We start from the raw sequence: 12,612 nt of genomic DNA on the forward strand, positions 1-12,612 counted from the left end.
TGGTGTTTTGTCCCTCCAAGGGGGTTCTGGTGGTACCAGGATTTCCCTTGAGAGGTTTTTAGTCCACCTTCTCGTATGTACGGGTTGGTGTATATCAATCCCCCTAGAGGGTCTGCTGTCCGTCGTTCGGGGTTGGCCGGTGAGGCGAATGACATCCGATCTCGACAACGACGAGGAGTCAGCATTTTTGCCGTTTGCCGGTGCATTCAGCGGATCAATTGCGCACTTATAGTGTGTTACTAATCGGCTATTTAAAATTTCAACGTTCTTTGTTGATTCGGGATACGGCCACGAGCTTCATCTTGGATCTTCTTCATTGCGGGAGATGGACAAGAACCGGGTTGCGGCAACTACGGTCGGTGACAGCGAAGACCAACGGGTGCTTTGTGAGAGGTATATGGTGTATTTTCTTTCTTATTCAGGAGTGCCCTGCTCGGAGGCTGGATATGCTGCATGTACAAGCTTTGTTATCTTATAATTAATAAAATCCGACCCGTTCTAAAAAAGACAGAGATGGGTCACCCACTCTCTCTCGCGGGCTCGTGCTTCGCGAAGCTCTCTTTCCGGCTTCGATTCGGGTGATGGCTTGCTTCTTTGGCGTCGGAGGAAGAGGGTGGCAGGCTGGCAGTCGGCTGACCTCCCCTTGCTCGTCGTTCCTGCGTCTAAGGCCCGGCCTGATTTAGGTAGGAGCCGTCCTTTTGGAGTCGTTGCTCTCTAACGCACGAACGCAGTGGTAACTTTCGTGCGGCCAAAACCCGCAAGTTTTGATATGCATGCATGCGAACACGTAGCGAGATGCAAAGGACAGCCTTGTATTTCCGCTGGTACGTCAATAAAATTTCGTTGCAGCGCACGACTGCATGTGAAAATGTAATGCGTGTACATACGTACGTGACAGCCTGGCAGATGAGAGCTGCTCCCTCCGTCCCAAATTGTATGTCGTTTTACCTTTTTTCATATTTATGGATATTTGTATGCATCTAAATATATGTTTAGATGTGTACAAACATCTATAAACTAGAAAAGCTAAAACGATCTGTAATTATATTTAGATGCATACAAACATCTATGAACTGGAAAAGCTAAAACGATCTGCAATTTGAAACAAAGGGAATAGCAGATAAAAGTTGTGAAATGAACTTTGACAACCATCTTGCACAGGTTGCACGTCCACACGTACTTCCCGGATGACAGGATCTATCAGTACAGTAGCTGGTCAGTACTGCGTACGAGTAGATCAAAAGGTTGATGGCTGTGTTCGAACTGCCTGTTCCCTGATTCTACTCCTATAAATTAAAAGGAAAGACTGCAGCCTGATCACAGTATCGTTATTTAATTACCCTAGCTACTTGATGCATGCATGGCTCCTACCGCTTGCTTTTGCTTGTGCATCGGCCTCCTCCTGTGGCAAAGCTCTCGCCAGCTTGGAGCAGCTGCTGCTGCTTCCAGCTCCGGCTCCGGCTCCGGCGGCTGTGAGTTCGCGTTCGACATGCTGCACCCGCTCGATCCGATTCGGAAGATAAGATCGGAAGCGGGGACCGTCGACTACTTCGACGAGGCGAACCAGCAGCTCCTCTGTGCGGGTGCCTTTTTCATTCCCGTTGTCATTGACTACCGGGGCCTTGTGCTACCTCGCTATGCCAACGGTGGTGTCCTAGCCCTTGCCCAGCAAGGTTGAAGTATTTTTACATTTGTTAATTGTTATATGGCAAAATAGGCAATTTCGTCTCTGAACTTTGCACCAAAGGTCAATTTCGTTCCTCAACTTTCAGATTGATCAATTTAGTCCCTTAACTTTAACTTTTATTTTTAGATCAAACTCGTCCTTATGCTGATGTAGTACTCTATATTTGCATAAGACTAATGCAAAAAGTTATTTTTGCCCTTGGCTCATGTAGGTCAAACATATATGTGCTCATACTCCCTTAATACATGCACACAACAATATGTTTTTTTAAACTAACATAAAATATGGTTTGTAAAAAGCGTATCTACTCGTACTCTTTGGAGTCCTTCACGTGCTCATACAAATTTGATAGGCAAAATATATGTGCCCAAACAAATATTTACTCATATTTGTTTGGTATATATACAATTTAATGTGTGCACATATACTCTAAAATCAACATATGCTCGCATACTCGTAGTACGCTATACCATACCCTATCGACAAACATATGTATTCTTGTATTTATTTTGGATCATACATTATTATAATTCTAGAGGTGAAAAATATATGAAGGGAGAAATGAGCCAAGGGTAAAAAAGACTTTTCAAATTAGTTTCATGACAATATGGAGCCACATATCAGCACAAGGACGAGTTTGATCCAAAAACGAAAGTTGAGGGACTAAATTGGTCAATTTGAAAGTTGAGGGACGAAGTTGACCCTTGGTGTAAAGTTCAGGGACCAAATTGTCTATTTTGCCTTGTTATACAGTATGTTCTGAAGTTTTGAGAATGAAGTATATAGTTCGTTTCAAGAAAAAAAGAATGAAGTATATAGGGTAATTTCTTTTTTCAGGTACAGGAATTGTGGGATGGACTTTCCCTGGATGCCCCGAAGCGTACCAGAAGTTCAGACAAGGCGATGTCATTGCACTAAGGCCTGGTGTTCCGCACTGGTTTTACAATGACGGCGGCAATAATGAACCACTCGAGTTGATCATGTTTTTCGACATAAACACCAACTCTAACCAGCTTCAACCACAGCACAATGTAAATAGCAAAGAGAATACATGGCTTATATATAGCATAATAGTAGATTATTATTAGTTTTTGCTAAGCCGTACGTGAATGACACCTCAAACAGGATTTCACTTTCGCTGGTTCCAACAGCAACCGAAGCAGGAACATCTTCAAAGGACTCACCACCAAGTCCATAAGCCAGTCCCTTGAGATCAACCAGGACCTGGCAACAAGACTGCAGGGTCCAAGTAATGACACTAGAGGCACCATAGTTCGCGTGCCGAATGGCCTCCGTCTACGTCTAGCGGCGCAGCTGAATCTGAACACCACGACCGCGACGCAGTTACAAGATGAAGAGCATGAAACAGGGCAGCCGCAGCCGGGACGACAAAGCAAGACCCTTCTGCCGGACAACAAGTACCTGAATTGCTTGATGAAGGTGATAATGAACTTGGAAGACCCTCATTCCCGGAGGATCACACGTCTGACCGGCGACAGCTTTCCCATCCTCAACTCCCTGGGATTGAGCGTTGAGAGAGGGACTCTAAAACCGGTACGTACATGCATGCCTCTTGACCATCTACTCCTTCGTTTCAACTAGTAATTAATTTGACTTAATTTAGTGCAAATTAATTTGGTTGGATTTGATTTAAATTTATTGTATACATCCACAAATATGTACAACTACAGTACACGTGCGTCAGTTGATTGTGATCACATGCATGCAGAACGAAATTGTTTCACCATACTACACCATCAACGCCCAAACCGTGGTGTACGTGACCGGAGGAAGCGCCCGGCTGCAGGTTGTTGACAACCGTGGGGTGGCAGTGCTGAACGATGTGCTTCGCCAGGGGCAGCTGCTGGTCATACCGCAGTATTACGTCGTCCTAATAGAAGCAGGTCAGGATGCTGGGTTCGAATACGTCGCGTTCAAGACCAACGCGAACCCTCTGATCAGCCGCATCGCAGGGCCCGGATCCGTCCTACGTGGCTTGCCAGTTGGTGTCATCGCTGCTTCTTATAATTTCTCGACGGCGGACGCGATAAAGATTAAGAATAGTCGGGGCAACGACGAACGAGCTGTATGAATTGAAACTCTCTGGTGATTGTCGCTATGGATTATTAAGGCAACGGGCGACGACGAGATGCATGTATTGCCATGAGTACCGGCTGCTAAAGTAAATAAAGCATGGCATGTGTGTAGCTCCGTGATAACCGTCCACAATGTAATGCATACTATATGTCTACATAACGGTTAAAAAAATTAAAGTTTACCTCATCAGTTTCAATTTGTAAGTCGTTTTGAATTTTACATCTGAACCCAACCTACCTCTAAGCGGAGCGGGCACACCTTTTTATTATCGTGCATCATTAAATTTTATTCACGTAAAACTTTAAACGAGCTGTGGGGCAGCAGAGGAAGGCAATCTGATTTAGTGATTTAATTTGATTTAATGGGGGGAAAAAACGCTAATGACAACTCGGCAGTCGGCGGTAATCTTAATTTGGTTTGCCTGTATATTTGGTTTCAATCAAAATAGATTAATTATTACTTTAGTGATAGATAATATGCTCGTCGATAAATCATGAGGTGTTTGATGATGTCATCAGTCTCTCAAAAGTCAGGCATTCAAAGAAATATATTTGTGTGAATGCATGTATATTTATAGAGGTGAATGTCTCTGCAGGTGTTCTTTCTCAAATATAAATGAATCTCCTATTTATCGAGGGGACGACTGATAGACACGCCTTCAACGTACATATACTGACGCGGATCATAAATCAACGAGCGTTGTGTCCCGTCATCAACTAACTCCAACGACGTACGTCTACTATGGTCAGGAATAAACGCCGCCCCAGGCGATCGATGCAGATTATCGTTCCGTCTTTTCTATACCTACCTAACGTTAAAGCAAGTATTTTTTTTTTCGTCCGTCGTGATTATTTTACAAAAAAAGCCCTCAACTTTTATGGAATCAACCCGTAGTCCAATTTTGAAGAGAGGGGAGCTCGGGTGGAAAAAGGAGGGAAGGGAGGGGGTTGAAGGGGAAAAAGCTTCTCCTTTCTTCACCGCTAGGCGCCTGGGCGAGGCAGAGCTGTGGCCGCCGCCGCGGGGACAAGGCGAGGTGGAGCAAAAAGCGCGACCGCCGCCGCCGCATCTGCAAGCGGACCAGGCGGACTGAGCCTTGGCGCCGCTTGTTCACTCGTCACCATCTCACCATGGAAGGGAGCGGACTCCAGCGGCGGTCTCGCATGGGGGCGAGCGCGGGCGTCCCCGGGAGCTTGGCCGGCCCGCGTGCGGCTCCATCGCTGCTGGTTTCTGTCGGAGCTCGTCCACACCGCTCCGCTGAGCCGCGCGCGAGGACGGAACCGGCGCTACAGCGTGGAAGGGAGCTCGGCCGCGGAAGAGGCGGGGCCCTGGAAGAGATGAAATCTAAGGGTCTTTTGCCGAATATTACAACCTATGTCACACTCACTGGAGCTATGTATGCGACACAGAGAATGCAGGTTGGAGAGAAACTACTGGAGGATATACAAGAAAGGGGCCTTATTCCATCTAAGCATTCTGAAAGTCTCGAAAGGAGGATGGAAGATGCAATTAGAAGGTTAAACATGATAAGAAACTGCAGAAAGGGAATGCCTGTTAAGGAGGTTGAGGTATTGCCTGTAGAAAGCTTCCAGTGATTGAAATTCCACTGGAACTTACCAAAGTCAAATGAATTTCAGCATTTGACCAATATGGTTGGTAGAAAACTGTGGGTACATTTCCTGGTTTATGCCCTGTGGTACTGTGACATTTTAATGCGATTTGCCTTAACAGTTAATTCAGGTCAGCTTTTGTGTTATGTATTTTTATCCTACTCTTTTTGTCATAATACTATTTCTTCACTTTTAATCATCAGTTTGGTGTTTCCAGAAAGACAAAATTTACCTGGGGAGGAACATCCCATATGCTTGAGCACGGGCAATTTCCACGTTTGTATCTTTATTTGCCTGTGGTTTGTCATTCAGTACATAAGAATGAACATAGCCATGCAATCTGGAGCACACTTACTCACTAAAGAGAACATAGACAAGTAAGCCACTCTGAAAACCCACATTTGACTTCTCCTAACGCCTTAATCTGCAGCAAAAAGAACTCCCAAAAGAGCTTTGTTATTACTCATTAGCTCAAATACTGCGAACAACCACACATCTTGCATTTTATCAGCACAGTTTTCACAACGTTTGAACAATAAGCTATCTACATTCTGTGCTGCAGAGGCCATCAGGTGGAGGGTAGCAGGCTAACAGCGTCTTGGACTCTTGGTCCGAGGCAGGGGCTACTGAACGACAGACAGGGACAGCAGGCGGTGGAAATGCTGTCTCGAGCTCAACATGTGCTTTCACTTGTTGGAGGTGAGTAGAAGTGTTGCCCCACTTGTGATTTAAATCTATGAATCAGAAAATTTTCAGGTTTCATCATGTTTTCATTCACAGGATATGTCTCCTTGGATAGACTATTAAGTGCTATATTTCTGTTGCAGTGAGAATGTACTCCTCGCAGAGGTTCAGTATCAATCTTATGTTCCAATTACCAGGAGCTTTTTAAATGTCTGTCACTCGAAGAGAAGATCTTGGATGGACATTCCAATGTATACGATTTACAAGATGGATGGCCATCACGCGTTCACTTAGTCAAATGCTTATGGTTTCTTGTTGGATCATTTGTTTCGATCTCTGAAGCTGTCTCTGCAACAAAGGTAACCCAACCCCACTGGTTTTATGGAACACCAAAGGATGATCATCTTAATGTTTAGGACAGAAATACTGCCAGATATAATTTCCCAATATACGATCAATTTTCTGCCTTATGCTAGACTTTATCGTCAACCTATTTAGTTTGGCATCTTGCATACTTTCTCACCAGTAAATCTAAATTGTACTTCTTGTTTTAAAGCAACATTGTTGTAAATGCCCAACCATTAGATGGAACCATTAGTTCATCCGGCGGCAAATTCTTCATTATCCTATTGTTAATATACTGTTAAAAAGTTACTGCTCCTATTACTATGTATTTTGCTTCTTGGAGCAATAAGTGTCTGATAATATCTGATTTGTTGATCATCATTAAAGCTATTTTTCATTTTATAGTCAATGACTCAATTTGTGTTTCAGATAAAGGAAAATTTACAAGGCAGAATATTAAGATTTCAGACAAAACGCTGGACGGTACCTTGGACTGGAAAAACCATTGCTCAGGTTAGTTCTTCCATGCATCTTCTGATGTTCGGTGTTTCCCCCTCTGGCTGTTGCACTAATGCTCATTGGCAGCTTATTTTTTGTGATTGAAATTTGAATGACATGTTTTTTCCACTAAGGGCCATGCCCGAATTTCATTACTCCATGAAGCAACGAAATTACAGAGTTTGTCTAGAAGACCGCACAGTTCAGATAGAGAACAAATGACTAAGAGACACTAGGCAAACTTGGCATACAGGACCCGCCACCTGTGCCACAAAAGCTACCCAGCGATCACCAGATACTAAGTGATACCAACAGAAAAAAGAAAGAAAGGAAACACCGAACGCAACACAACTACATCTGATTGAAAATGGTAAAAGCTTTGGACGATTTTTCGAGCAGAAGATGACAGGCTTCAGCTACTGGGTCAACACCACCCTGTGTCTTCGGTTGTGGCCTTCGTAGGATGAAAGTGAAGTGCCGCTTCCTTCAGAGCTTCAGCTCCTGTTTCCATATTCTCCTTGTCTTCTACTTTTTGCAGACCTGCCCAATATATCAAGAAAGAAGATGTGAACATATAATCTCTTGTACCTATTTTTGTTATTAGGAATCACTTGCTTAAATAAAAAGTGTAATAAGTATGAGTAGAAAAAGTATGTTAAGTCAAAATTCTATTGATTTTCTAGCAAATGTATAATAGTAGAAATATAAAAATACATGAGGTCTAGTCTAATATAATGCATGCAACTCGTAACAATGTTAGTTAGGCCAACGGCCGGGTACATCTGATCCTATGTGCACAATCGCGATGCATGCATGGACGGCCAAAACAGGAGAGTGCACAGTTTGACATGCAGGCATTGCGAACACGTACGAAAGACGATAATTTCTTTGTAGCCAGCGACAGTGCATGGAAATACAGTGCATGCATATATGGTCACGTACGTATGCACGGGTCAGATGTAGCCAGGTTAAATAAAAGTCGTGCGAAATTTGAGAACTGATGGAACAAAAGCAAGTGCAGGAGCAGAGAGAACTAACAATATTCATAATGTATTGTCTTAGTAATTGGCCAACAAAAAAAACATATATGCTAATTTTTAAGTTGTAGAAATTAACATGTTAACCACAGATGAAACCAAAATAATGCCCTTATACATGTTGATAAATTATCCAGCAAAAAAAAATGCAAATGCCCTTGTATGTAGACCTATTTTTTATTAGGAGTTGAGTAGAACAACTACTGTGGCGATAATGAACGCTGATGATGAAGCAAATTGATCTGCTGGGAGCAGGACATGAGAGTGAAACAAATGAGATTTGAGAAGGAACCATGCTTGAAGTGCGTGTGCTATACTGCTGCTATCCATGGAGTTTGCTGCCCTACGGTGGAAAATGTAAAACCACGTATACATGTGACCGCATGGTTTATCTCAACCGTTGATTTCTTTCCATCTAACCGTTGATCCACTATCTACTCCATGTATTTCTCACCTACCCATAATCCATCTCACCATTGATTCATAAATAATTAGTTTGGATAGCTTATTCTATGATGGAAAATGTAAAACCATTTGTACATGCTCTGTGGTAGTGCATAGTACGATAAGATAATAATGCTGAATACAAGCAGCAGTCACTTTGATCTGGTATACGTACGTGCATACTGCTCGGATGACAAGAGTCCATCAGTGGCTGACCAATTGCAAAACGTATACTACGTACGTCTAGGCTCTCCCTACCACAAAACGGAAATTTCGTAGAGGAGCACCATTTTCATGAGAGTAACTAACAACTCTCATGAAAATGTTTGTTTTCGTGGGTCGATGCGTGCGTTCCCATGACGTCGCAGGGCATTTAAGATCCAGTGGAGATATTTTCCAATTTTCAGATTTAAAAATACATATAATAACTATTAATCCTATTACCTCCTTACAGGTAATATGTCATTAGATCGACGGTCCAAGGTTATTTGAGAGTGCCTTAGCAAAATCCTTGTATATATATTTCATTTATGCATTTCAACTCGTTGTAGGTTATACTTACTCGGTTAAGAAGTTTACAGGGTTTTCATTATTTTTCAGGGAGAGGTTTTGTTGGGGTCACCTTCCCTGGATGCCCGGAGACCGATTCACGCAAGGTGATGTTATTGCAGTGCCGCCCGGTGACCGGTGTTCCGGTTTGGATTTACAACGACGGCCAGCAGGCTAACCAGCTTGAGCCACAGCACAGGGTAATGAGAGGACGGATCGAGTAATGCAAGGTGCTATCCGCATAATTAACACGTTAATCGCGCGCCGCATGCAAGGATTTCAATCTGGCTGGTTCCAACGGGAACAGAAGCAAGATCGGTGTTCAAGACCGACGCGAACCCTGTGATCAGCCGCATCGCAGGACGGGGATCCGTCCCGCGGGGCTTGCCGGTTGGTGTCATCGCCGCTGCGTACAATGTCTCAACGAGTGACGCGATGAAGATAAAAGAATAGTGGAGGGAAAAACGGAAGAAGAAAAAAAGAGTGGGGCGGAAACAAAAAGGGGGTATGGAGTTGGAAGGAGGGCTGGGTGCATCGCCCACGCTGCCCCACGTAGAAGGCCTTTTCGAGGCAAAAAGCCCATAGAAGGCTCAGGCCCATTTCCCCTACTCTCAACCCCGAAGCGTGGTTCCAGAGGTTAGAAAACAGATATGGGGCTGAGGCCCTGTTTGGATACATAATGCCAAACTTTAGCACAGTGCTAAAGTTTAGCACTTGGGGTTGTTTGTATACAGTGCTAAAGTTTAGCACATTAGGTGAGAAATAACTACATTACCCTCATTTATAATTGGCTTGGGGAAAAGTGGAGAGAAGAGAGGGGGGCAGCAGGGAAAAAAAGGGTTTGGGACCACTTTTAGCACCCATTAGCACCTTTTGGGTGTGCTAAAGAAAATGGGGTGCTAAATTTTAGCACACTCCTTTTAGCACCCCTGCTTGGAAGCCCAAGTGCTAAAAGGTGCTAAAAAGTGGGGTGCTCCAAATAGGACGGTCTTGACGTCCGTACAGAGGGAGGAGAATGGCGTTTTTGGCATCCTTGGGTCTTCACGTCCGGAAGGTCCGTATCTTGGAGCAGCAGCATGCACTTTGTTAAGAAAACCACTGCCCACGCGATCCGTTATCAGTTCCTCTTCTCGGTGAATTTTGGGCCTGGCGTGGCGTATGCGTTGCTTGTTAGGTTTGGTGTCCGATATGCTCAAGTGGCAAGCCAACAAACCCGTTCCTCCTCTTCAATCTACGCCACAAGAACCATCAATCTCCAATGCTCCATGGAAAAAAAAAAGAAGAACGACTGATTTCGCGTTGACCAATTTGCAGGGAGCCGCTTTCCATGGTTGCCCCCAAACACCTATATGCATCTTCAGCTTTTCCTGCAACCCTTTTTGATGCGGTCCTGCTACCCCAAGAAGAAGGAAAACATTTGCATGTGCAAGTGGAAGCATGTGTGGTATATAGCCTAAAAGTTCGTAGCGGTTTCCATTTTTTTTTCAGCTTTTCTACGTGCCCCCGCCACGTGAGAGCGAGCAGCCAAGGAATTTCAAGGACCAGCAGCAGCCCGTGTGTGTCTGCCTCTTTGCTGCGATCGCAGGGGGAGGGAGGCGGCTGCCAGGCCCAGCTGCGGCCTTTTGCTCCCCCGGCACTTCTTTTTTTTTCCCTCCCTCCCTCTTCCTTTAGTCACTTGCATCTTTTAATTGAATTTTGCTATTTAATTTGGTTTCCCCGATTTTTAACCAAAGTCTAGTATTTTTTTCAAAACACAATATAAACGCAGACGCACGCGCTTACTTTCATGAATACATGGACGCATCACTATCTCTACGAGCACATTCAAGGGATTGAGCCAGCAGATCTCGAAATACATGTGTTATTTTCTATGAATTTCATGTGTATATATTTTTCTCGGCACTCATATATATGGTATATCCATGTCGCACAATCCAACGCATCAAGTGTGCTGACACGTTTGTACTCAGTAGGAGTAGGAGCTAAGCTGCAAAAGTTAGCGCGCGGACGACGACAATTAACATGCCAGCAGGATTAAGCATCAATGGCTATGATTAAGCGAACCATGCGGACTAATTGCTTGCTCTCCCTCTCGACATGAGTACGCTTCAAGCATGCATGCATATAGGATTCGCACGGCTCCGTCGAGCCAGACAGATCGATACACACCAACGCTACTTTTTTTTTTGTTGCATTCATATTCTTTTTAAATTTGTTGGATATTCAGATACTTAATTAGCTTGCTTGCAAGGAATGGATGCCAACCTTGCTGGTATGGCCTTTGCGTAATTATTCTCAACGCCGGCCATCGACCGGAGGGAGACGCATCGCGGGGTGGGCTCCAATCGTGCCATGCCTCATTGTCGCCACGGGCTGAACATCTCTCGGGAAACTTGTGCGTTTCTTTCAAGGATCTGCATGCTTTGATGAGCTGATCGGTAAGCTAAGCTGGTGCAGAGCAAGCAGCTACGAGAAAGAAGCCAACAGAAACGCGGCACGTGACGGCAAGCAGTGTCGACAGCATCGTCTCGATGCACGGAACGGCCATGCATCGCTCGCCAAATTTTACAGATCGATCGTGCTATACACACAGTCACATACACGTGACGCTTAATTAGATTTGATCTCATCTTTGGATGCGTGAATGATTGTTCACGCGAGCATCTTCCTCGAACCAGGAACAGAAATGGGGATGAAGGAAGTAAGGGCGTCAGCTCGATCCACACTAGATGGTAAGTGCGTGCTGCCAATACAGCTCCACCAAATACAATGCCCATCTATCTAATCATGTGGATCGACTGCCGCTCGACAGGGACACGAGTTCATCACTTCACTCTGCTGCAGCAGATCCGGATTTGGCCTGGCGACCGCGATTGCGCGTCCACCAAATCACTTGTTGATCCAACTCAGATCACGGTAAATTAAAAATAAGCCGAGGCGGATGGATGTGGGAGCCACGTCCACGTAGTGGTAAATCTATAATTTTTTTTTTACAGTTTCTGCCCACAGCAGTTTAACTCGATCTTGCAGCAGGCGCATCCACATCCCCTGACCCGTGCATTTGTTTAAGGTAGAATCCTGGGAACGGACCGACCAAATTTGCAAACCGAATGTAATTTCGTGCAGATCAAATGTGCGTGTTCCTCGCAAAAATGAAGCATACGGAATTTGCGTGCAGTCGTATTTCCAAAAAAGAAAAGAAAAGAATTTGTGTGTAGTCTAGCTCATGGGCTAGCCACTAGAAGTACTGAGACGGGATTACGAGTGCGTCTGGGATCCTGAGCCAGGCGATCCAGCGGTAGGAAGATTATTGTATGCCCTTGTTCACTTCCTACAAAACTCTCAACTTTGGCACTATGCAAAAAGAAGATTCCCCATCACATCAAACTTGCGGTACATGCATGAAGTACTAAATGTAGATGAAATCAAAAACTAATTGCACAGTCTTATTGTACTTTGCGAGACGAATCTTTTGAGCCTAATTAGTCAATATTTGGACAATAATTCACAAATACAAACGAAACGCTACAGTGTTGCTACAGTAATTTGGCACCTCCCAAATTCACAAAGTAAACAAGGGCTATGTTATACCCGTTGATCTCCATCTCCTCTTTTTCCCCATCCATCGATGAGTGCACTGCAGATTACGCCACCTTGGCTGCCA

General features: G+C 44.4%; 1 protein-coding gene and 1 long non-coding RNA gene across 4 annotated transcripts; both read left to right on the plus strand.

Annotated features, from left to right (window-relative positions):
• Positions 1-1,324: 1,324 nt before the first annotated feature.
• Positions 1,325-3,973, plus strand: LOC117850180 (glutelin type-B 5). The gene is made up of 4 exons (XM_034731987.2): positions 1,325-1,673; positions 2,525-2,718; positions 2,813-3,241; positions 3,417-3,973. Exons 1-4 carry the CDS (start codon positions 1,361-1,363, stop codon positions 3,777-3,779), a joined length of 1,299 nt encoding a protein of 432 aa, XP_034587878.1. The 5' UTR covers positions 1,325-1,360; the 3' UTR covers positions 3,780-3,973.
• A 784-nt stretch (positions 3,974-4,757) lies between these two features.
• LOC117847728 (uncharacterized) lies at positions 4,758-7,936 on the plus strand. Of its 3 annotated transcripts, none has more exons than XR_004638692.2 (5): positions 4,758-5,768; positions 5,954-6,090; positions 6,219-6,434; positions 6,850-6,933; positions 7,053-7,936. It is a non-coding gene; the product is annotated as an uncharacterized lncRNA (long non-coding RNA). The 3 variants fall into 3 exon arrangements; XR_004638691.2 differs by having other exon boundaries at positions 4,758-5,521; positions 5,609-5,768; positions 6,850-7,935; XR_004638690.2 differs by having other exon boundaries at positions 6,850-7,935.
• The last annotated feature ends 4,676 nt before the right edge of the window (positions 7,937-12,612 follow it).

This window comes from Setaria viridis, chromosome 3, assembly GCF_005286985.2.
Source record: "Setaria viridis chromosome 3, Setaria_viridis_v4.0, whole genome shotgun sequence".
Taxonomy (NCBI): domain Eukaryota; kingdom Viridiplantae; phylum Streptophyta; class Magnoliopsida; order Poales; family Poaceae; genus Setaria; species Setaria viridis.